This window comes from Nerophis ophidion, linkage group LG18 (genome assembly GCF_033978795.1).
Source record: "Nerophis ophidion isolate RoL-2023_Sa linkage group LG18, RoL_Noph_v1.0, whole genome shotgun sequence".
In the NCBI taxonomy this organism is placed as follows: domain Eukaryota; kingdom Metazoa; phylum Chordata; class Actinopteri; order Syngnathiformes; family Syngnathidae; genus Nerophis; species Nerophis ophidion.
In genome coordinates this window covers 42,577,008-42,603,737 of record NC_084628.1, presented here as the reverse complement: position 1 = coordinate 42,603,737, position 26,730 = coordinate 42,577,008, and the positions used below count along the sequence as shown (strand labels likewise).

General features: G+C 41.6%; 1 protein-coding gene across 3 annotated transcripts in view; it reads right to left on the bottom strand.

Annotated features, from left to right (window-relative positions):
* schip1 (schwannomin interacting protein 1) overlaps window positions 1-26,730 on the bottom strand; it is an 845,783-nt gene that overhangs the window by 76,149 nt on the left and 742,904 nt on the right. Inside the window, exon 1 of one of the 3 annotated variants that reach the window (XM_061878140.1) lies at window positions 12,708-13,023. The exons of the other annotated variants lie outside the window; for them this stretch is intronic. Within the exon in view, the coding sequence (XP_061734124.1) occupies window positions 12,708-12,737 (30 nt within the window). The 5' untranslated portion in view covers window positions 12,738-13,023. Of the gene's footprint in view, window positions 1-12,707; window positions 13,024-26,730 lie in introns of those variants that run through there. 3 annotated transcript variants of the gene reach the window in all.

The window sequence follows — 26,730 nt, the reverse complement described above, 5'->3', positions numbered from 1 at the left end:
CTTATTTTGTCATACTTCCTGTTTACTCCGCTGAGCACTGTTTTTGTCACACTCGCCGTTGATTGGCAGCGGTCCTCAGCTGCGGTCAATCAACATAGGTCTATTTATGTTTCACTCGAGCACTCCTCAGTGCTCGAAGTTAAACCTATGTTGGGAACATCTCCATGCAAGACTGCTTTCTGTTTATATCTTTTACTTTGATGAAATTAAAATCATCTTACCTGCTTTCTGCTCTCCTGGATTTTTGCATACTTGAGGTCACACAACTGCAGCCATGCGACATCCCAACAAGGACCACCCTTTCTAGATATATAAATATGTGTATTTACAACAATAATAATATACACATACTATGCAAGCTTGAAATGTGGGCAATTTTATGAAAAGAGTCGTATTTTTACTCGACAAAAGTCACAACTTTATAGAAAAACTTTTGGCAATATTATAATAATCTTGGTCGTGAGATGGATAATAATAATCGGAATTTCACTTGGCAAAATTATGACAAAAGTCATAATTTTACTGTAGACCCTAACTATTAATGGCCACCATAGTCTTAGCACTGTAGTATATTTGTTCATCCTACGGTCACATACGGGACGTGGGTTGTCTTAACGTCAGCACAGCAATTCGTAAAATCAGCTGCTCACCTTTGGAGCAATGTTCACGGACTCTAGTATTTGGCTCTCTAGTAGATGCAATGGTTTTCCGTATTGGGACCATGATCTTAACTTGTTCACCGGTCCTCACATGGACAAAACCTTTACTTGTTCACCGGTCCTCACATGGACAAAACTTTTACTTGTTCACCGGTCCTCACATGGATGGAACTTTTACTTGTTCACCGGTCCTCACATGGACGAAACTTTTATTTGTTCACCGGTCCTCACATGGACGAAACTTTTACTTGTTCACCGGTCCTCACATGGACGAAACTTTAACTTGTTCACCGGTCCTCACATGGACGGAACTTTTCCTTGTTGATGTCTCAAGATGGGTAGAAACACACACACACACACACACACACACACACACACACACACACACACACACACGCACACACACACACACACACACACACACACACACACACACACACACACACACACACACACACACACACACACACACACACACACACACACACACACGAGCCATTAAAGCCCCTGTTACGGAGAGTGAACATGAAGGGTGGGGCAGCTTCATTACCGAGGCTGACTTCACGGTTGAGGTGAAGTCACTCCTGATCCGCACTCTTCGGAGGAGGGCTATTATGCTCATTATGACCGTGATAGCCGTGTTTGTGCCCATCAGCGGAAGGGCACCACTTGTTAAAAGTTGAGATGGTGAAACGTGGCGAAGGGCCGAGGATGGCGTGACTGTCAGGTGAGGGCGAGGAGGTGCAAGGGGGCGCTTTGCGGGGTGAGAGAGACATAAACACGCAGCCATAAAGGCTTTTTTGTTCCAAGTGAACAGAGGGTGACTGTGGGAGAGAGGGTTCCTGGCACCTCTTGAGGGCCTGGCATGCACTCTGTGCGTGTGTGTGTGTGTGTGTGTGTGTGTGTGTGCATATGCTTGCTGCCTATACACATGCTCCCCTGCTTGTTTGTGAGTATGCAAATGTTTCGTTGACATCTACTGACATATCTAAAAGCTCCAGAAAGAGAGAAACAGAAGTGGGTCTGCTGCCATAGCAACGGAGCTAGAACGTTACCATGGCGATGTTCCGTGTTAAATTGGAGGACCACGGGCCGGCCCATCAGGAGGTCTGCTAATTTTTTCTGGGGTGGGGGGGCATATTAGGCCCGTCAAATCCATGCATCCCACAACACCCTCCTAGATCATTTTTATACCACTAATTTCATCCATTCCGACCCCCACCTCAGGCCCCGAGGAGGGGCCCGGGGCCTTGGGATGCTGACATTACTCTGGCAGCCTGATAAATCTCCCCATCACTCCGGGTCTGATTGTGCTGCCGCGGCTGCTGACAGCAAAGACCGCTCCATCAGAGTTATGGATGATAGCGGGAGTTAAAAAAAAAAAAAAGATATATTACAACCTCTGCCTTATGGAGTAAACACTTGTGTGGTTTCCCCTCATTTAAGCACTTAAATAGATTAAGGACGTGAACCAAGATACTAAAACACATGTGCACTGATTAGTTATGAATCACTTCCTTTTTCTGTGTCGGTGTTATTTAAGCACTCATCACGCAGAATATGGACGAAAACATTAAGACTCAAAATGCTGCACCATCGATCAGGCATTTAACCGCTCCAAACAAGGCCTCCGGTCAATTGGTCTTATTAAGCAGGGGGTCCGCAACCTTTTTTTTGCACCAAGAACCGGTTTAATGTCAGCATTATTTTCACGTGTGCAAGATAAGTATAGCAAATACCGTATTTCCTTGAATTGCCGCCGGGGCGCTAATTAATTTCAAACCTCTTCTCACTCCTGCGCTTACCAAAGGCATGCGGTAAAAGTAAGCATGCGATAATTATTTTGAAACCTCTTCTCACTACGGCACTTACCCAAGGCATGCAGTAAAAATTTGAGTGTGATGTAAGGATACCATCAAGAAAAGCACATTTAATAAAAAAAACGTTATTATGGTCTTACCTTTACTTATAAATGTAGTCCATGCCAGCTCCTTCTGATCAAAAGCATCGATAACTTGTTTATAGAAGTCTTCCTTATCTTTTTCAGTTTTAGAAGTCTCTCTGTCTCAATGGAGATCTTCTTTTATTACCTCCGGGCTAGGACAACATACAAAAGCCAGAGCTGGAAGACCCTCCTGCCATGATTGAGTATAAAAACAGCTTCATAAAAAATGCTCAGTCTTTCACAAGAAAGGATGGGGCGAGGTACACCCCTTTGTCCACAACTGCGTGAGCAAATAGTCAAACAGTTTAAAAACAACCTTTCTCAAAGTGCAATTGCAAGAAATTTAGGGATTTCAACATCTACGCTCCATAATATCATCAAAAGGTTCAGAGAATCTGGAGAAATCACTCCATGTAAGCGGCATGGCCGGAAACCAACATTGAATGACCGTGACCTTCCATCCCTCAGACGGCACTGTATCAAAAACCGACATCAATCTTTAAAGGATATCACCACATGGGCTCAGGAAGACTTCAGAAAACCACTGTCACTAAATACAGTTGGTCGCTACATCTGTAAGTGCAAGTTAAAACTCTACTATGCAAAGCGAAAGCCATTTCTCAACAACATCCAGAAACGCCGCTGGCTTCTCTGGGCCCGAGATCATCTAAGATGAACTGATGCAAAGTGGAAAAGTGTTCTGTGGTCTGACGAGTCCACATTTCTAATTGTTTTCGGAAATATTTGACATTGTGTCATCCGGACCAAAGGCGAAGCGAACCATCCAGACTGTTATCGACGCAAAGTTGAAAAGCCAGCATATGTGATGGTATGGGGGTGCATTAGTGCCCAAGGCATGGGTAACTTACCCATCTGTGAAGGCACCATTAATGCTGAAAGGTACATACAGGTTTTGGAACAACATATGCTGCCATCTAAGCACCGTCTTTTTCATGGACGCCCCTGCTTATTTCAGCAAGACAATGCCAAGCCACATTCAGCATGTGTCACAACAGCATTACTTCGTAGTAAAAGAGTGCGGGTACTTTCCTGGCCCGCCTGCAGTCCAGACCTGTCTCCCATGTAAAATGTGTGGCACATTATGAAGCGTAAAATACGACAGCGGAGACCCCGGACTGTTGAACGACTGAAGCTCTACATAAAACAAGAATGGGAAAGAATTCCACTTTCAAAGCTTCAACAATTAGTTTCCTCAGTTCCCAAACGTTTATTGAGTGTTGTTAAAAGAAAAGGTGATGTAACACAGTGGTGAACATGCCCTTTCCCAACTACTTTGGCACGTGTTGCAGCCATGAAATTTTAAGTTAATTATTTGCAAAAAAAAAAAAAAAAGTTTATGAGTTCGAACATCAAATATGTTGTCTTTGTAGCATATTCAACTGAATATGGGTTGAAAAGGATTTGCAAATCATTGTATTCTGTTTATATTTACATCTAACACAATTTCCCAACTCATATAAAAACAGGGTTTGTATGTCCCATTACTTTTGTCAATATACATACAATATTGCCCATGATGTGTGTGTGTGTGTGTGTGTGTGTGTGTGTCTAAGAGGGGCGCTGTCTCTCTGCTGGTTGCCAGGTTACCGCTCTAATTGAGGGGCCTCCAGAGAGGTTCTGTTATCAGAGGCTGAATCCTGTTCTGCTTTCCGCTCTCATTCTTCCATGAATTAAAGCAGTCACTTCTATCCTGTTTCCAAGCCACCATCTTCCCCAAGTTGTGCATCCACCAGCGTTGTTACAGCGTTGTTCCTGGAGTGTGTGAGCTACACAAGAGCAGACACGTCTCAGCGAGTGCTGTCGATACTTCTCTTGTTACTGTTTAATCTCCTCCACTTGGCCCTCGGCATCCCTTCTCCACGCTTATCTTCAGCTCCGTCCTGATATCTTTCTGTCGCTCTGTCTCCTTTTGCTTTTTTATCTACCGGCAAACATGGCAGGAAATCCTTATCCCGTTACACAAGCCGCTCCCCCTCAGCTGCGCGGACCAATAAATCCAACACAAACATGCACACACAAACATTCTTGTGTTTGTTACCTTCTTGAGACCTCTGAATAATGTTTACCTCTTTAGGACCAGCCTTTCTAGATGTATAAAGATTTGTATTTACAACATTAATAATGTATACAAACTATGCAAATATAAAAAAGGTTTTGTTTTTAATCTTCATTATTTACCTTAAGTTATTACAGTATGTCTATACATATAGATATATATGTGTGTATGTGTATATATATATATATATATATATATATATATATATATATATATATATATATACATATATATATATGTATATGTATATATATATATATATATATATATATATATGTATATATATATACATATATATATATATATATATATATATATATATATATATATATGTATATATATATACATATATATATATATATATATATATATATATATATATATATATATATATATATATATATATATATATGAACCTTTTGATGATATTCTGGACCGTAGATGTTGAAATCCTTAAATTTCTTGCAACTGCACTTTGAGAAACGTTGTTCTATATGTATGTATGTATGTATATATATATATATATATATATATATATATATATATATATATATATACATACATACATATATACACATTTATTCATATATATATATATATATACAGTATATATAAATATATACATATATAAATATATACATATACACATATTCACATGTATATACACGCATATATACATATACATATATACACATATATGCATATACATACATACATACATACATATACACATACATACAGAACATATATATACATACATATGTATACATATACAACCGTATATATACACATACGAATACATACAGTACAAACGTACATACATACATATACACATATATACATACATTATATATACATTATATATAAATATATACATATAAATATATACATATACACATATACATATATACACATATATACATACATACATACATACATATACACATACATATATACACATATATACATATACATACATAAACACATACATACATACATATACACATACATACAGTACATATATATACATACATATGTATACATGTGTATAAATATACAACCATACATATACACATACGAATACATACAGTACATACATACATATATATATATATATATATATATATATATATAATTTTTTATTTTGGCCAAAGGGGTGCATTTCAATTTCTTACACACATTTTCGTATTCTCTCTCTCTCTCTCTCTCTCTCTCTCTCTCTCTCTCTCTCTCTCTCTCTCTCTCTCCCTCTCCTTCTCTCTCTCTCTCTCTCTCTCTCTCTCTCTCTCTCTCTAAAGATTAATAATATATACGTACTATGCAATTACAAAAAAGCTTGTTGTGAAAAATGAGTTGGAATTTCACGAGAAAAAGGTCACAATTTCACAAGAAAATCTTGGAATTTTGGCGGTACTATATACAAGTTGTAATTTTCCTCACTGCAAGTCAAAATTCAATAGGAGTTGGAATTTTACTCAACATAAGTCACAATTTTACAAGAAAAACTGAACATTTGTGCAATATTAGGATAAAAGTTGGAATTTTACTCAATAACAGTTTAAATTTTACAAGAAAGAGCTTAACATTTTGGCAATTTTATGAAGCGAGTCGTCATTTTACTCGACGAAAATCAAAATTTTATAAGAAAAATTTTACGTTTTGGCAATATTATAATAACAATCGGAATTTTACTTGGTAAAGTGATGACAAAAGTCTGAATAATGCCTACCTCTTTAGGACCACCATTTCTAGATATATAAAGATGTGTTTTTACAACATTAATAATATATACATACTATGCAAATATAAAAAAGTTTTTGGTGAAAAAATATTTGGAATTTCACGAGAAAAACTTAAAATTTTGGCAGTATTATAATACAAGCGTAATTTTTCGCAACACGAGTCAAAATTTTACAAGAAAAACTGAACATTTGTGCAATATTATGAGAAAAGTTGGAATTTTACTCAATAACAGTTTCAATTTTACAAGAAAAGCTTAAAATTTAGGCAATTTTATGAAAGGAGTCGTCATTTTACTCGAGAAAAGTAGAAATTTTAAATTTTGGCAATATTAGAATACTTTTTTAATAGTAATTTTGAAGAATTTACCTGAATGTGCATGAATTATTTCTGTTCCAATTAATTTGAAATGTCACATGTACAATTTTTAAATATTTACTGTAGTGTGCCAACTGTACTACTATTTGAGCAAATATTTTCTATTGTTTCATTAAAATAAAACTGCAAAGTCCATCTGTTTTTAATTATGAGACACAATTGTGTCAAAGTCATGATTTTTTTTCAAATTATTACTTTAAAAAAGTAGTTTTACACTTGTGAGTGTTGATGACACAGCTTTGCAACACTTGATATTCTACTTTCAAGCATGTTTTACTCAATATAGGTCATCACATCTCAGCTAAAAGCTGTAATATCTTACTGAGCTCATTTAGGACCAAAACACTTAAAACAAGTAAAACAATTTTTGCGTCCGACCAGTCTTCCTCTAAAGTCACTGGTCAATCCCAAGTTCTTTCCGATGTCATTTATGCAGAGTAAGAAGGACCATCAAGACAGAATAGGAATATTATCAAGTTTTACTAAAGCTTAAGGAGACCCGTCCTACAGTCCGTTAATAGCGGCCTCTAGAAGCGGTCTGAAAATCAAAAAGGGAAGAGACAACTTATTGAATACGAAAAAGCCCCCACCTTGCCCAGAAGGAAATAAAGCTTCATTGTTTATCATTGTCTTATAATGAAGGCAACACATGACGAATGTGTCTATATTAGCCTACTATCAAAATGACTTTAAAAGTCTTATATAAGTGTTATAATGAAGGCAACACATGACGTAAGTGTCTATATCAGCTATATTAGCCTACTACCAAAATGACTTTAAAAGTCTTATATAGGTGTTACAATGAAGACAACACACAATGTATGTGTCCATATTTGCTATATTAGCCTACTATTAAAATGCCTATCAGGCTTTCGGGCCGTACGTTTGAAATGTTGCGTCTGACCAGTCTTCCTCTCAGGGAATACAAGTCACTGGTCAATCCTAAGTTCTTTCCCATGTCATATATGCAGAGTAAGAAGACAGAATAGGAATATTATCAAGTTTTACTAAGGCTGTAGGAGACCCGTCCTACAGTCCATTAATAGCGGCATCTAGAAGCGGTCTGAAAATCAAACGGGAAGAGACAACTTTATTAAAATACAAAAACAGCCCCCACCCTGCCCAGAAGGGAATACCGCCTCATTGTTCGAATACTGATAAGGTAAAAAGGGAGTATGCTATACTCCCACATTCCAACCCCTTCAAAGATAATTCACAGAGTTTACTTGCGGATATAAGATACGAGCAAAAAGAGTACACGTGGGAAAATATTAGCTGCTTTAAACATGACTATGAATACAGAAAGAACTCATAAAAATATATGCATTATCCGCACTAACATAAAATCTGCTTAGTGCAGGGGTGTCCAAACTTATTCCACAGAGGGCCGCACACGGAAAAATGTAAGCATGCGGGGGACATTTTGATATTTTTCATTTTCAAACGATAACCAAATATATGGATTTTTTTTTTTTTAATCCTTAGGGCTCCTGGGGAGCATAGAGGGTCTCAGTCACTAAAATGTTAAAAATAAGTCAAATTATTATTATTATTTTTGATTTAATGCTTACAGTAAATCTCTATATCAACTTGAGGTTGATATCAAGTAAAACAAGGTTTTATGCCTTTTCTGTCAAAGACAACTTTGTTTTTTATAGTAAAACTGAAATATGCAGTATTTAGATAGATAGATAGATAGATAGATAGATAGATAGATAGATAGATAGATAGATAGATAGATAGATAGATAGATAGATGGATAGATAGATGGATAGTACTTTATTGATTCCTTCAGGGGAGTTCCTTTATTTAGCAATTAAAGCCCTAATGCAGGACACCATTGATTTTAATTATTTAATATTTTTGAGTAATCACATTGAAAAGTTAAATAAAATCCTACTAAATATATTTGAGATCCGAAAGGTTCCCCACTCATAAAGTGATGCATTTTTATTACTTATTTTTTTACTTTTAACACTTAAATTTCAAGATCAACTTCCAATATATTTGTCGATTTTAAGGTTTGAACTATTATTTTGTTTGTTTTATGCTCGTTTGTCAAAACTTTGATGTTTTGATATGGCAACCCCACAACATATGCAATATTTTTTCCACATAAAACATTTTAAAGTAATATTTTTTAAGTAATAATTCATTATAACATACATTTTTTTGTCCTTTTTTTCCATCCATCCTTTTTCTACCGCTTATTCCCTTTGGGGTAGCGGGGGGCGCTGGTGCTTATCTCAGCTATAATCGGGCGGAAGGCGGTGTACAACCTGGACAAGTCGCCACCTCATCGCATGAGCAATGGAAAAAAAGGAAAATAAAGAAAAAAAAACTGCCTGCATGGCAGCTTTGTGTCAACATTACCAATTTTTCTCATTAGATTTCACCTCATTCCACTTTTTTTTAAATCCATCCATCCATCTTTCTCCGCTTATCCGAGGTCGGGTCGCGGGGGCAACAGCCTAAGCAGGGAAACCCAGACTTCCCTCTCCCCAGCCACTTCGTCTAGCTCTTCCCGGGGGATCCCGAGGCGTTCCCAGGCCAGCCGGGAGACATAGTCTTCCCAACGTGTCCTGGGTCTTCCCCGTGGCCTCCTACCGGTTGGATGTACCCTGAACACCTCCCTAGGGAGGCGTTCGGGTGGCATCCTGACCAGATGCCCGAACCACCTCATCTGGCTCCTCTCCATGTGAAGGAGCAGCGGTTTGACTTTGAGTTCCTCCCGGATGACAGAGCTTCTCACCCTATCTCTAAGGGAGAGACCCAAACTCATTTCGGCGGCTTGTACCCGTGATCTTATCCTTTCGGTCATGACCCAAAGCTCATGACCATAGGTGAGGATGGGAACGTAGATCGACCGGTAAATTGAGAGCTTTGCCTTCCGGCTCAGCTCCTTCTTCACCACAACGGATCGGTACAGCGTCCGCATTACTGAAGACACCGCACCGATCCGCCTGTCGATCTCACCATCCACTCTTCCCTCACTCGTGAACAAGACTCCAAGGTACTTGAACCCCTCTACTTGGGGCAGGGTCTCCTCCCCAACCCGGAGATGGCATAATATCGCTAATATCGCTAAAATTCGCTCCGTTAGGGCTCCAGTACTCTGGAATGCCTTCCCGGTAACAGTTCGAGATGCTACCTCAGTAGAAGCATTTAAGTCTCACCTTAAAACTCATCTGTATACTCTAGCCTTTAAATAGACCTCCTTTTTAGACCAGTTGATCTGCTGCTTCTTATCTTTCTCCTATGTCCCCCCCTCCCTTGTGGAGGGGGTCCGGTCCGATGCCCATGGATGAAGTACTGGCTGTCCAGAGTCGAGACCCAGGATGGACCGCTCATCGAGACCCAGGATGGACCGCTCGCCTGTGTATCGGTTGGGGACATCTCTACGCTGCTGATCCGCCTCCGCTTGAGATGGTTTCCTGTGGACGGGACGCTCGCTGCTGTCTTTGATCCGCTTGAACTGAACTCTCGCGGCTGTGTTGGAGCCACTATGGATTGAACTTTCACAGTATCATGTTAGACCCGCTCGACATCCATTGCTTTCGGTCCCCTAGAGGGGGAGGGGGGGGGGGGGTTGCCCATATCTGAGGTCCTCTCCAAGGTTTCTCATAGTCAGCATTGTCACTGGCGTCCCACTGGGTGTGAATTCTCCCTGCCCACTGGGTGTGAGTTTTTCCTTGCCCTTTTGTGGGTTCTACCGAGGATTTTGTAGTCGTAATGATTTGTGCAGTCCTTTGAGACATTTGTGATTTGGGGCTATATAAATAAACATTGATTCCACCCTTTTCCGGGCGAGAACCATGGACTCGGACTTGGAGGTGCCGATTCTCATTCGCTTCACACTAGGCTGCGAACCGATCCAGCGAGAGCTGAAGATCCCGGTCAGATGAAGCCATCAGGACCACATCAATCAATCAATCAATCAATCAATGTTTACTTATATAGCCCTGAATCACTAGTGTCTCAAAGGGCTGCACAAACCACAACACAAACCACCACGAAATCCTCGGTAGGCCCACATAAGGGCAAGAAAACTCACACCCAGTGGGACGTCGGTGACAATGATGACTATGAGAACCTTGGAGAGGACGAAAGCAATGGATGTCGAGCGGGTCTAACATGACACTGTGAAAGTTCAATCCATAATGGATCCAACACAGTCGCGAGAGTCCAGTCCAAAGCGGATCCAACACAGCAGTGAGAATCCCGTTCACAGCGGAGCCAGCAGGAAACCATCCCAAGCGGAGGTGGATCAGCAGCGCAGAGATGTCCCCAGCCGATACACAGGCAAGCAGTACATGGCCACCGGATCGTACTGGACCCCCTCCACAAGGGAGAGTGGGACATAGAAGAAAAAGAAAAGAAACGGCAGATCAACTGGTCTAAAAAGGGAGTCTATTTAAAGGCTAGAGTATACAAATGAGTTTTAAGGTGAGACTTGAATGCTTCTACTGAGGTAGCATCTCGAACTGTTACCGGGAGGGCATTCCAGAGTACTGGAGCCCGAAATGAAAACGCTCTATAGCCCGCAGACTTTTTTTGGGCTTTGGGAATCACTAATAAGCCGGAGTCCTTTGAACGCAGATTTCTTGCCGGGACATATGGTACAATACAATCGGCAAGATAGGATGGAGCTGGACCGTGTAGTATTTTATACGGAAGTAGTAAAACCTTAAAGTCACATCTTAAGTGCACAGGAAGTCAGTGCAGGTGAGCCAGTATAGGTATATATGTATGCATATATGTATATAAAGGTATATACAGTATAGGTATATATGTATGTATATAGGTATATAAAGGTATATACAGTATAGGTATATATGTATGTTTATATGTATATAAAGGTATATACAGTACAGGCGTAATGTGATCAAACTTTCTTGTTCTTGTCAAAAGTCTAGCAGCCGCATTTTGTACCAACTGTAATCGTTTAATGCTAGACATGGGGAGACCCGAAAACAATACGTTACAGTAATCGAGACGAGGCGTAACAAACACATGGATAACGATCTCGGCGTCTTTAGTGGACAGAACGGAGCGAATTTTAGCGATATTACGGAGATGAAAGAAGGCCGTTATAGTAACGCTTTTAATGTGTGACTCAAAGGAGAGAGTTGGGTCGAAGATAATACCCAGATTCTTTACCGTGTCGCCTTGTTTAATTGTTTGGTTGTCAAATGTTAGAGTTGTATTATTAAATAGAGGTCGGTGTCTAGCATCATCTGCAAAAAGCAGAGACCTAATCCTGCGGTCATTTTTTAAATGTTCTTTTTCAATTTCTGCAATACTATCAATTTTGCAAGAATGTGTGAGGGGCCGGTAAACGATTAGCTGCGGGCCGCACTTTGGACACCCCTGGCTTAGTGAGAAGAATTATCTTATCAGATGGAAAATAAGCAACTATCACCCTTATTTGAGTTTTTGCAGTGCACCAGACTGTTTCTCACAGAGTGGCTGAAACACACTGACTTAATGTTCCTTTTCCAGTTTTTGTTCCACCTTCCGCCCACTTTCAGTGTTTTCCCCCCATGGCATCACCTCCTGCTCTGCATTCCATCTACCTCCCTGCATTGCAGACTCGCATTGCTTCTCCTTCCCTCCCGGACCGTAGGAAAGCAAGGCTAGGATTGTCGAGGACGCACATAAAGACCAGTGAAAGCATGGAAGTGCAAAGAGAAAAGGTAGTGAACATTGCTCCCTTTTAGTCGGGTGTTCCCTTAGCAACCGCCCGGCTTCTCTGTTGTGGATCACGTAACTCCAAACGGCAACCAGACTCCCACACGCGTCCAAATATGTGACGCAGGAGTCAGACATGGTGTTGGCGGGCTCAAACCCAAACTACTGGACAAAGTACGGACATTCCATACCAGAATGAGTTCCATCCTAAGCATACCTTGTAACAACAGTTCTCCTGGTGGACCATCCTTCACAGCATCCTAGACCGAGGCTTGCAGGCCGGGAGAAGAAAAACCGCGACGGGGAGAAGGTTCCCAGCCTGCGGTGGTATTCCAGACGGGAGTAGAGTGGGGGAACCCGCCCTGTTTTTTTCAACAAAACTACCCACGTAAGCCCTCCCAAAAAAACGAATCCTGAACCCGTTTGGCTCGCTAGTTGAGTCTTCTTGTCGTTCTGCAATGTTTGTGAAGACCGGACCGCTTCCCCCCCGAATGTCTAAAAGAGAGGGAGGAGGAGGGCTGAGAGAACCAGCCACGGCGTACACACACACACACACACTCTGAAAAGGGGGAGGAGCAAGTGCATTGAGTAATGTGGAGTGGGGGAGAGAGGACGTGGGAGCAGGGAAGGGTCCGGAGGGTCAAGGTCGGGTGTCGTCTTGCTGCTTCCGACGGACTCGCGCTTTTATTTTCATCTTTGACGATAATCCTGTCAAGGCGCACGCGCAGTCTGCGTCTCCCTCCTCTGCGGGACCACCCTGAGGATCAGCTGACACGCCCCCGATCACGCTGAGCGCGGCACGCCCACGCTGCTACAAGCCTGCACACTAGAGATGCGCGGATAGGCAATTATATCATCCGCATCACCAAAATCGTCATCCACCCGAACCAACATTTTATCAGGACCGTACCCGCCCGCCAACCGCCCGCCAACCGCCCGCAGAATTACATCAGAGTTTGGCCACCTTTACCACTCACAGAACTATTTAAACCTGATTCACAGAGTAATGTAGTCAATTGGAGCCTCTAACGTTCTCGCGACTATTCAATAGCGTTCATCCTGATGACAAGAATTTGGTTATGCTGTGAAACCATTGCCTTAGACACCTTCAACAACATGTACGAACCGATTGTTGGTCCAGCAACATGTGTGCAGCTTCCGCAATCACACGTACGAGATTGCAAGGCATACTGGGTGATACAGAGTACACTGATGGTTGTGATATAAACAACTTTAACACTTACTAATATGCGCCACGCTGTGAAGCCACACAAAACAAGATTGACAAACACATTTCGGGAGAACATCCTCACAGTAACACAACTAATACCCATAATCCTTTGTATTCATGACACTTCCTGAATATATTTTACACCCCCGCGTCCCCAGCCCCGCAACACTAAATGGTCCGGAGTGTGTGAATGTTGTCTATCTGTGTTGGCCCTGTGATGAGGTGGCGACTTGTCCGCCCGAATGCAGCTGAGATAGGCTCCAGCATCCCCCCCCGCGACACCAAAAGGGAAAAGCGTCAGAAAATGGATGGATGGACTTTAATCCAGTTTGAAACAACTTCACTGCCTCGCAGCCAAACATGCAATATCGGACTGAGCTTAAAGGATAGTAGCAAGCAGCATCGCTTACTGCAGGCAAGGCAACAAAAAAACTACCTTCGTAGGTTTCTGCACAATCGAATGAGACCCTATACTAGGCCTGGGCAATTATTTTGACTCACTGGGCCACATTTACATTAGGAACACTAATACAAAAACTCACAATGATGTGAGGGTCTTTCTGCTCCCCCGCTCCCAGTCTGTGGAACACTCTCCCTGACCACCTGAGGGCACCACAGACTGTGGAAGCTTTTAAAAAAGGCTCACAAACCCTTCTTTTTAAAAAATAAATGCATACTAGTTCTAGCTATTAGGCTGTTATAAGTTTTTTGTTTTTTTACCGGGTACCGTGTCACGTCAAAATCCATATTTTGATACCTTCGTTGAACGTGACGTCACACACAGTTGCAGACACGGCGCCGGCTTAAGCACTTGGCAGGCAAACAGGTAACGCCACACTCTTCCACGCCAACAAAGCAAGCAAGCCTGATAAAAACTGCTCAAAATGAAGGTCTCGCTTAATGCAATGTGTTTTTTTTTTTTTCAGTCAAAATTAATGTTCCTGTCATTTTATCAGTTTTAAAAACTGTCTCATTATTGTCAGAGTGTATGTTGCTGATTGCATAAACTGTATCTTGCTATAAAATGATTGAGAAAACTACTTATAATGTATTTTGTGTTACAGGATCAGCCTTTTTGGAAGTCTGCACTCTATTTACAGAACAGATAGGAGTTCCCACCGAGTGTGCATAAAATTGGCACTGCCTGACACTCGCTTTGGCCAAACATTCCGTCTGCGTCTCTGTTGGATTATAATCTCAGCGGTGGCAGATGGACTCTCTGTAATCCACATGCAGGCCAACCAGCTCCCATAATCCTCAGCCTCCACCATGACATCCACCAGTATGGTCAGCTTCTCCCGTATATCGCCTGGTTCAACTCCAAACTAGGCTTGTCACCTGACCAATATGTATTTCCATACTTTTCTACATAAAGGGGACCACAAAAAATTGCATTATAGGCTTTATATAAACAAAAAAATCTTAGGGTACATTAGACATCCATCCATCCATTTCTACCGCTTATTCCCTTTGGAGTCGCCGGGGGCGCTGGTGCCTATCTCAGCTGCAATCGGGCCACACATTTTCCATGGGAGACAGGTCTGGAGTGCAGGCGGGCCAGGAAAGTACCCGCACTCTTTTTTTTACGAAGTCACGCTGTTGTAACACGTGCTGAATGTGGCTTGGCATTGTCTTGCTGAAATAAGCAGGGGCGTCCATGAAAAAGACAGCGCTTAGATGGCAGCATATGTTGTTCCAAGACCTCAGCAATAATGGTGCCTTCACAGATGTGTAAATTACCAATGCCTTGGGCACTAATGCACCCCAAAACCATCACAGATGCTAGCTTTTGAACTTTGCGCCAATAAGAAACTGGATGGTTATTTTCCTCTTTGTTCCGGAGGACTCTACGTCCACAGTTTGCAAATATAATTTGAAATGTGGACTCGTCAGACCACAGAACACTTTTCTACTTTGCGTCAGTCCATCTTAGATGAGCGCGGACCCAGCGAAGCCGGCGGCGTTCCTGGGTGTTGTTGATAAATGGGGTTTGCTTTGCGTAGCAGAGTTTTAACTTGCACTTACAAATGTAGCGACAAACTGTATTTACTGACAGTGGTTTTATGAAGTGTTCCTGAGCCCATGTGGTGATATCTTTTACACACTGAGGTCGGGGTACACTCTGGACAAGTCACCAGATAAGACATCCGTCCTCAATACATGTACTGTATTTTTCGGACTATAACTCACAGTTTTTTTCATAGTTTGGCCGGGGGAGCGACTTATGTGTGAAATGATTAACACATTACCGTAAAATATCAAATAATATTATTTTTGTCATTCGCGGAAGAGACAAAGAAAATGTCAGCAATCGTCACACACACACGTCAACCAATAAGAATTCGGAGGGGGAGGATCATGGCAGAAGTGATATAGCAGGGGTCAGCAACCTTTTTGAAAGCAAGAACTACTTCTTGGGTACTGATTAATGCAAAGGGCTACCAGTTTGATACACACTTAATAATATTGCCAGAAATAGATAATTTGCTCAATTTATCTTTAATAAATAAATCTGTATATATAAAAAAATGGGTATTTCTGTCTGTCATTCCGTCTTATATATTTTTTCCTTTTACGGAAGGTTTTTTGTAGAGAATAAATGATGAAAAAACACTTAATTGAATGGTTTAAAAGAGGAGAAAACAGGAAAAACATTAAAATTAAATTTTGAAACAGTTTATCTTCGATTTCGACTCTTTAAAATACAAAATTCAAACGAAAAAAAGAAGAGAAAACCAGGATAATTCGCAAATTTTGGAAAAAATTAAAAAAATTATTTACAAAACATAATTAGTAATTTTTCCTGATTAAGATTAATTTTAGAATTTTGATGACATGTTTTAAATAAGTTAAATCTGCATTTTGTTAGAATATATAACAAATTGGACCAAGCTATATTTCAAACAAAGACAAATCATTATGTCTTCTAGATTTTCCAGAACAAAAATTTTAAAAGAAATTCAAAAGACTTTGTAATAAGATTTAAATTTGATTCTAAAGATTTTTTTAGATTTGCCAGAACATTTTTTATTTATTTCAATCATAATAAGTTTGAAGAAATATTTCACAAATATTCTTCGTCGAAAAAATAGAAGCTAAAATTAAGAATTAAATCAAAATGTATTTATTATTCTTTACAATAAAAAAAATAAATTTACTTGAACATTGATTTAAATTGTCAGGAAAGAAAAGGAAGGAATTTAAAAGGTAAAAAGGTATATGTGTTTAAAAATCCTAAAATAATTTTTAAGGTTGTATTTTTTCTCTAAAATTGTCTTTCTGAAAGTTACAAGAAGCAAAGTAAAAAAAAAAAAAGAATTTATTTAAAATAAGTGAAGACCAAGTCTTTAAAATATTTTCTTGGATTTTCAAATTCTATTTGAGTTTTGTCTCTCTTAGAATTAAAAAATGTCCAGCAAAGCAAGACCAGCTTGCTAGTAAATAAATACAATTTTAAAAAATTGAGGGAGCTCACTGGTAAGTGTTGCTATTTGAGCTATTTTTAGAACAGGCCAGCGGGCGACTCATCTGGTTCTTACGGGCGACCTGGTGCCCGCGTTGGTGACCCCTACTTTATATACCATAATATGTTAGGTTAACATAGCAGTTGCTTATTTATGCCTCATATAACCTACACTTATTCAGCCTGTTCTTCACTATTCTTTACTTATTTTAAATTGCCTTTCAAATGTCTATTCTTGCTGTTGTATTTTGCAAATAAAGTTCCCCCAAAAATGCGACTTATACTCCATATGTTTTTTTCCTTCTTTATTATGCATTTTCAGCCGGTGCGACTTATACTCCGGAGCGACTTATATTCCGAAAAAAAACTGTAATTGTAATTGATAAATAAACGATAAATGGGTTGTACTTGTATAGCACTTTTCTACCTTCAAGGTACTCAAAGCGCTTTGACACTACTTCCACATTCACACACACATTCACACACTGATGGAGGGAGCTGCCATGCAAGGCGCCAACCAGCACCCATCAGGAGCAAGGGTGAAGTGTCTTGCTCAGGACACAACAGACGTGACGAGGTTGGTACTAGGTGGGGATTGAACCAGGGACCCTCGGGTTGCGGACGGCCACTCTACCACTGCGCCACGCCGTCCCGATTATGGTGGTACTTGATGAATACTTAGGTCTACTACACTACTGTATTTAATGTTGTCATTATGGTGGTTCTTAATGAACACTTAGGTCTACTACATTACTGTATTTAATGTCATTATGGTGGTACTTAATGAATACTTAGGTCTACAACATTACTGTAACCCTCGGGTTGCGCACGGCCACTCTTCCACTGCGCCACGCCGTCCCTTTGTCTATTTTATAACAAGTTCAGCCGAAAATAGTTATAAATACACACATTAAAGAAAACAAAAAGAGAACCATAGATCAACTTACAGTACAATAAAGAATAACTAACATTGTTTTAGTCTGTAACACAAAAATGCATCAATTTGCCTGAAATTTAACTCCTTATCTAAATATTTGATCAAATATTTTTGATACCGAAAATAGAACTGAATTAAAATTGATCAACAATACAATTTATAAACTACAAAACTCCCACACAAGAAAAAAATAAAAATGAATGAAACAATTTGCTGATTTTTTTTATGAATCAGGAGCCCGTTTTTTAGTGCAAAACTTTTCGAAGCGGGGTTCAAGCATCATACCGTATGATACTGATAAGCCTCCTGGGTACACACAATAACACTGCAGCAAAAACACTAATTACAGTTTCAGATTACAACAATTACCTTATTGACACACTTGTTTGTCAACGTTTGGAAGTACATTTTACAAATAACAGCGGTTAGCTTACTTGTATAGACGCAGAGAATGTTAAATAACTTGTACGTTTGATGATAAATGCAGTTTGACCCTGGAATTAATCTTTGCTTTTTAAAAAGGATTTGACCAGCATAATAAATTGCGCTATATTCGCGCCGCCACTTCCATCCATCCATCCATTTTCTACCGCTTATTCCCTTTCGGGGTCGCGAGGGGTGCTGGCGCCTATCTCAGCTACAATCGGGCGGAAGGCGGGGTACACCCTGGACAAGTCGCCACCTCATCGCAGGGCCAACCAACACAGATAGACAACATTCACACTCACATTCACACACTAGGGACCATTTAGTGTTGCCAATCAACCTATCCCCAGGTGCATGTCTTTGGAGGTGGGAGGGGCCTATACCCAAGTGCATGTCTTTGGAAGTGGGAGGGGCCTATCCCCAGGTGCATGTCTTTAGAGGTGGGAGGGGCCTATACCCAGGTGCATGTCTTTGGAAGTGGGAGGGGCCTATCCCCAGGTGCATGTCTTTGGCGGTGGGAGGGGCATATCCCCAGGTGCATGTCTTTGGAAGTGGGAGGGGCCTATCCCCAGGTGCATGTCTTTGGAGGTGGGAGGGGCCTATACCCAGGTGCATGTCTTTGGAAGTGGGAGGGGCCTATCCCCAGGTGCATGTCTTTGGAAGTGGGAGGGGCCTATCCCCAGGTGCATGTCTTTGGAAGTGGGAGGGGCCTATCCCCAGGTGCATGTCTTTGGCGGTGGGAGGGGCATATCCCCAGGTGCATGTCTTTGGAAGTGGGAGGGGCCTATCCCCAGGTGCATGTCTTTGGAAGTGGGAGGGGCCTATCCCCAGGTGCATGTCTTTGGAAGTGGGAGGGGCCTATCCCCAGATGCATGTCTTTGGAAGTGGGAGGGGCCTATCCCCAGGTGCATGTCTTTGGAAGTGGGAGGGGCCTATCCCCAGGTGCATGTCTTTGGCGGTGGGAGGGGCCTATCACCAGGTGCATGTCTTTGGAAGTGGGAGGGGCCTATCCCCAGGTGCATATCTTTGGAAGTGGGAGGGGCCTATCCCCAGGTGCATGTCTTTGGAAGTGGGAGGGGCCTATCCCCAGGTGCATGTCTTTGGAAGTGGGAGGGGCCTATCCCCAGGTGTATGTCTTTGGAAGTGGGAGGGGCCTATCCCCAGGTGCATGTCTTTGGCGGTGGGAGGGGCCTATCCCCAGGTGCATGTCTTTGGCGGTGGGAGGGGCCTATCCCCAGGTGCATGTCTTTGGAAGTGGGAGGGGCCTATCCCCAGGTGCATGTCTTTGGAAGTGGGAGGGGCCTATCCCCAGGTGCATGTCTTTGGAAGTGGGAGGGGCCTATCCCCAGATGCATGTCTTTGGAAGTGGGAGGGGCCTATCCCCAGGTGCATGTCTTTGGCGGTGGGAGGGGCCTATCCCCAGGTGCATGTCTTTGGAAGTGGGAGGGGCCTATCCCCAGGTGCATGTCTTTGGAAGTGGGAGGGGCCTATCCCCAGGTGCATGTCTTTGGAAGTGAGAGGGGCTTATCCCCAGGTGCATGTCTTTGGAAGTGGGAGGGGCCTATCCCCAGATGCATGTCTTTGGAAGTGGGAGGGGCCTATCCCCAGGTGCATGTCTTTGGCGGTGGGAGGGGCCTATCCCCAGGTGCATGTCTTTGGAAGTGGGAGGGGCCTATCCCCAGCTGCATGTCTTTGGAAGTGGGAGGAAGCCGGAGTACCCGGAGGGAACCCACGCATTCACGGGGAGAACATGCAAACTCCACACAGAAAGATCCCGAGCCTGGATTTGAACCCAGGACTGCAGGACCTTCGTATTGTGAGGCAGACGCACTAACCCTTCTGCCACCGCTGCCACTTATGAATCCATATTTTTTTTGATTGGCTATGCAGCTAACTGCGACACCTCTTTACTCGCAGGCACATCGCTCTATTTGATACGGAGGTCTGCCGAATGACGCCGGGCTGCCTGACAAGACCGCTCTTTGGATTAATGATGCGGATCCGGATCGATGAGCCCGCCCCGCTCGGATCTCTCGGCTCCCGTGCGAGACCCGATACGGTTTGACCTCGTCCCGTCACGCCCGCTGAATATAATCATGCCATAAAGTTGTTTCTCTTGCATGGAGGAGGACGCTGCTGCTTACCCACGGTTTACAGCCCAGTGGTGGGGGGAAATGAGGGGGGGGGGGCTTCGGTGAGAAAGGGCAAAGAGATTACAGAAGAAGAAGCAGCTCAGGTGAAACGCATGGATGAAGACATCCAGGACAATTTTGCAATAGCAGCCTTGTTTGGGACTCAAACGCACCACTGGATCGACATTTATGCACCAGGCTGACCATATTGTGAAAATGGATAAGACATCCATCCTCAATACATGTACCGTATTTTTCGGACTATAACTCGCAGTTTTTTCATAGTTTGGCCGGGGGAGCGACTTATGTGTGAAATGATTAACACATTACCGTAAAATATCAAATATTATTATTTATCTCATTCGCGGAAGAGACGAAGAAAATGTCAGCAATCGTCACACACACACGTCAACCTATAAGAATTCAGAGGGGGAGGGGTCATGGCAGAAGTGATATACCAGGGGTCACCAACCTTTTTGAAAGCAAGAACTACTTCTTGGGTACTGATTAATGCAAAGGGCCACCAGTTTGATACACACTTAATAACATTGCCAGAAATAGATAATTTGCTCAATTTATCTTTAATAAATAAATCTATATATATAAAAAAATGGGTATTTCTGTCTGTCATTCCGTCGTATATTTTTTTTCCTTTTACGGAAGGTTTTTTGTCGAAAATTAATGATGAAAAAACACTTAATTGAACGGTTTAAACGAGGAGAAAACAGGAAAAAAATGAAAATTAAATTTTGAAACATAGTTTTTCTTCGATTTTGACTCTTTATAATTCAAAATTCAAACAAAAAAAAAAGAAGAGCAGAACTAGCTAATTCGAAAATTTTTAAAAAAATTTTAAATAAAAAAAAAAAAAAGAATTTATAGAACATCTAGAATTGCATGCCGAGGCCGGGACGAGGTCAACATTTGCCAATCATACTTGATCTTGCTTTATAAATAATCTACCAACCCCGTTTCCATATGAGTTGGGAAATTGTGTTATTAATATAAACAGAATACAATGATTTGCAAATCCTTTTCAACCCATATTCAGTTGAATATGCTACAAAGACAACATATTTGATGTTCAAACTCATTTCGCAAATAATCATTAACTTAGAATTTCATGGCCGCAACACGTGCCAAAGTAGTTGGGAAAGGGCATGTTCACCACTGTGTTACATCACCTTTTCTTTAAACAACACTCAATAAAAGTTTGGGAACTGAGGAAATTAACTGTTGAAGCTTTGAAAGTGGAATTCTTTCCCATTCTTGTTTTATGTGTACATCAGTAGTGGGGGTAAAATTGCGGAATTCTCTTTACGAGATAAAAAACTGTAAAAATACATTCCAATTGAAAAAACTATATAAAGATAGAACAATAAGATCATATGGACAGCCATAAGTGTTTACATTTTGTTTTTTATTTATTATTTTACTTATTTTTTGTCTGGTTTTGTATTTGCTCTGTATCATTCCGTGAGGTGTATATTATTACTATTATTTTCTTGGTTTGGTTTATACTTTTGCACTTTTTGTGTTTTTCTTGTGTTTTTTGTTTTTGATTGTTTCATTACATTTGGAGATATCCATCCATCCATTTTCTACCGCTTATTCCCTTCCGGGGTCGCGGGGGGCGCTGGTGCCTATCTTAGCTACAGTCGGGCGGAAGGCGGCGTACACCCTGGACAAGTCGCCACCTCATCACAGGGCCAACACAAAATACTCCTAAAAACATGTAAAAAAAACTAGGGGTGGGCAAATTAGTGCGTTAATTATGAGTTAACTCATCAATCTATTAACGCCAACAATTATTTTATCGCACATTTGCGTATGTTGTTTACATGCTTTTATTTTGTTAACGCCTGTTCTTAACAAGATTGCATCGCCCGGCGTGGAGGGGCTCTTGGTAAAGATGGAACATTTGGCAAAAATACCGGACAATTCTGCAAATTTCCTGGCTGGCTTACAGCGTGGTCACTCCGGGATCACTTACGACCGCCAGACAATTCTGAATGTGGATAGATCGGGCCGTTTTGGACTGAATGAGGCGTGCTTGCTAGACCGGCTAGCTAGCATGGGAATACTTTGCCGGCTACATCCAGCGGCCTGTGAAGCAGCGGAGTATATGTGTTGTCTGTCTATTTATGAATAATGCAGACCAGGAGTGTTGGCTGAGTTCTTAACGTTTGCTTTCAGAGCGTGCATATCACAACATACAAGATGCCGTCATGGCGACACAACCTATACCGGGCTACCGCGCATGCTCCTCACTCCTGTTGCATGCTGGGTAGGGTAGTTCTTTTTTTCCCTGGCTCATAACATCACAATATAGTACCATGTATATGATGCCTTCAGTTTATCAAAGCACCAAGCAAAATTCCCATCATATCAATTCCTAGATATGGTCATAATTATCTTAAGTGCACTACGCAGAATAAACACAACATTATTAATATTGCTACTACGGATAACTTGATCAAAAATTCCCTAAAACAGCCCACTACCTATAATATAGGTTTTTTAAACATAAGATCCCTGATAAAAAAAAATGTTTCTGCTGTTACCTCAGAAATTGCCTGTTCAGATGTTATGATTGTGGCTCAGAGATTTGTATGTAGATTATATTTATTTTCCATAACAAACAGGATAACTGTATTTACATAATTGTATTTACATTTTTTTGAGTTGATTTTCATCAAATATGCTATTTAACTGCTACTGTTTAACAAGGACTGATTTAAATTGTGTTTGCACAACAAATGTTTTGGCGCTTTTGTTCATGTGGGAGAATATTTATATATACTTTTGAATTCATTATTGGGCTTTGCGTATACAATGCAGTTAATCGCGATTAATCGGAGAAATAGTGCGATTAACTCCGATTAAATGTTTTAATCGTTGCCCAGCCCTAATATATATACTTTAGGAGTTTGTATTAGGGCTGGGCGATAAGGCCTTTTTCTTATATCTCGATATTTCAGGCCGTATCGCGATACACGATATATTTCTCATAGGGCCGGGCAATATGAGCTTTTTTAAATACCGCGATATTTTTAGGTATTTTTAGATTCTGTTCATAACTTTTATGGACAGAATTTCTAGGCGCAGTCAAGGCGTTGAGGGGTTCCGGTTTGGTGGCCGCGGGATTAGGTCTCTGCTTTTTGCGGACGATGTGGTCCTGATGGTTTCATCTGGCCGGGATCTTCAGCTCTCACCGGATCGGTTTGCAGAATGAGAATGAGAATCAGCACCTCCAAGTCCGAGTCCATGGTTCTCGCCCGGAAAAGGGTGGAATCAATGTTTATTTATAAAGCCCCAAGTGGAGGAGTTCAAGTACCTTGGATTCTTGTTCACGAGTGAGGGAAGAGTGGATGGTGAGATCGACAGGCGGATCGGTGCGGCGTCTTCAGTAATGCGGACGTGGCGCAGTGGAAGAGTGGCCGTGCGTAACCCGAGGGGTCCCTGGTTCAATACCCACCTAGTACCAACCCTGTCACGTCTCTCGCTCCTGATGGGTGCTGGTTAGCGCCTTGCATGGCAGCTCCCTCCGTCAGTGTGTGAATGGGTGAATGTGGAAGTAGTGTCAAAGCGCTTTGAGTACCTTGAAGGTAGAAAAGCGCTATACAAGTACAACCCATTATTATTTATTGAACATCAAATATGTTGTCTTTGTAGCATATTCAACTGAATATGGGTTGAAAAGGATTTGCAAATCATTGTATTCTGTTTATATTAATAACACAATTTCCCAACTCATATGGAAACGGGGTTTGTACATGTTCGAAATACATTTCACCCAACCAACAGTACATATGATATCCCGCATCTCTGATCTTTGCTTTGATATACGAAGCCACATCAACCCCAGCTTCCATTGCCATGGCAGCGTTGAAGCGAGCGCTACCCCCTGCTGACCTGAACACGGTTGCCAAGGTTACAATCGGAGCCGTTGCACAGGTGGATGGACGGCAAACGCCGAAACCGTGATTGTGGATTAAGTGCGATTGGAACGGAGGCCGCAGTGTAGCCTCCCACGCACCCCGTCAGTGGAGGGCGGAGTTAAAGGCACGAGCTGACAGGGACGCCATCGCCGCTTTATGCCTTCTCTCATGTCCGATGTGAATTATGCATGCGCCGAGTCGGGCGCGCTCGCTTCTAAAGTGTGTCGCTCGCTGCCAGGGAACTTGGCAGCGAGCGCCTCTTCTCATCCCACACATCTACACGAAACGCACGCAGGCCGCTGTGTGTTTAAACTCTCACCGCGTGGGCGTGTTTATGGATGCAAACAGGAAGAAAAAAAGAAAGATGAATAATTAATGAGGCGTTCGGCTTTCAGTAAAGACGGTAAACTGCAACTGTGGCAACGTCGCTTCTTCATGACATCTTTTACGATGTTTGTCTTTTCTACAAACCCCAAAACCAGCAAAGTTGTGTAAATGTTAAATAAAAACAGAATACAATAATTTGCAAATCATTTTCAACCTATTTTCAATTGAATAGACTGCAAAGACAAGATACTTCATGTTCGAACTGGAAAACTCTGTTGTTCTTTGCAAATATTAGGTCATTTGCGACATGTTTCAAAAAAGCTGGTAAAAGTGGCAAAAAAGACTGAGAAAGTTGAGGAGTGCTCATCAAACACTGATTCGGAACATCCCACGGGTGTGCAGGCTGATTGGGAACAGGTGGGTTGCCATGATTGGGTATAAAAACAGCTTCCCGAAAAATGCTCCGTCTTTCACAAGAAAGGATGGGGCGAGGTACACCCCTTTGTCCACAACTGTGTGAGCAAATAGTTAAACAGTTTAAGAACAACCTTTCTCAAAGTGCAATTGCAAGAAATTTAGGGATTTCAACATCTACGCTCCATAATATCATCAAAAGGTTCAGAGAATCTGGAGAAATCACTCCACGTAAGCGGCATGGCCAGAAACCAACATTGAATGACCGTGACCTTCGATCCCTAGACAGCAATGTATCAAAAACCGACATCAATCTCTAAAGGATATCACCACATGGGCTCAGGAACACTTCAGAAAACCACTGTCGCTAAATACAGTTCGTAGCTACACTAAGTGCAAGTTAAAGCGCTACTATGCAAAGCGAAAGCCATTAATCAACAACATCCAGAAACGCCGCCGGCTTCTCAGGGCCCGAGATCATCTAAAATGGACTGATGCAAAGTGGAAAAATGTTCTGTGGTCTGACGAGTCCACATTTCAAATTGTTTTTGGAAATATTCGACATCGTGTCATCCGGACCAAAGGGGAAGCGAACCATCCAGACTGTTATCGACGCAAAGTTCAAAAGCCAGCATGTGTGATGGCATGGGGGTGCATTAGTGCCCAAGGCATGGGTAACTTACACATCTGTGAAGGCACCATTAATGCTGAAAGGTACATACAGGTTTTGGAACAACATATGCTGCCATCTAAGCGTCGTCTTTTTCATGGACGCCCCTGCTTATTTCAGCAAGACAATGCCAAGCCACGTGTTACAACAGCGTGGCTTCGTAAAAAAGAGTGTGGGTACTTTCCTGGCCCGCCTGCAGTCCAGACCTGTCTCCCATCTAAAATGTGTGGCGCATTATGAAGCGTAAAATACGACAGCGGAGACCCCGGACTGTTGAAGGACTGAAGCTCTACATAAAACAAGAATGGGAAAGAATTCCACTTTCAAAGCTTCAACAATTAGTTTCCTCAGTTCCCAAACGTTTATTGAGTGTTGTTAAAAAGAAAAGGTGATGTAACACAGTGGTGAACATGCCCTTTCCCAACTACTTTGGCACGTGTTGCAGGCATGAAATTCTAAGTTAATTATTATTTGCAAATAAAAAAAATAAAGTTTATGAGTTTGAACATCAAATATGTTGTCTTTGTAGCATATTCAACTGAATATGGGTTGAAAAGGATTTGCAAATCATTGTATTCTGTTTATATTTACATCTAACACAATTTCCCAACTCATGAAACGGGGTTTGTAATAAAAGGCCCTACCACCACTTATATGACTGCAACTGAACATTGCATGTAATAATTTCCATTCTAGAAA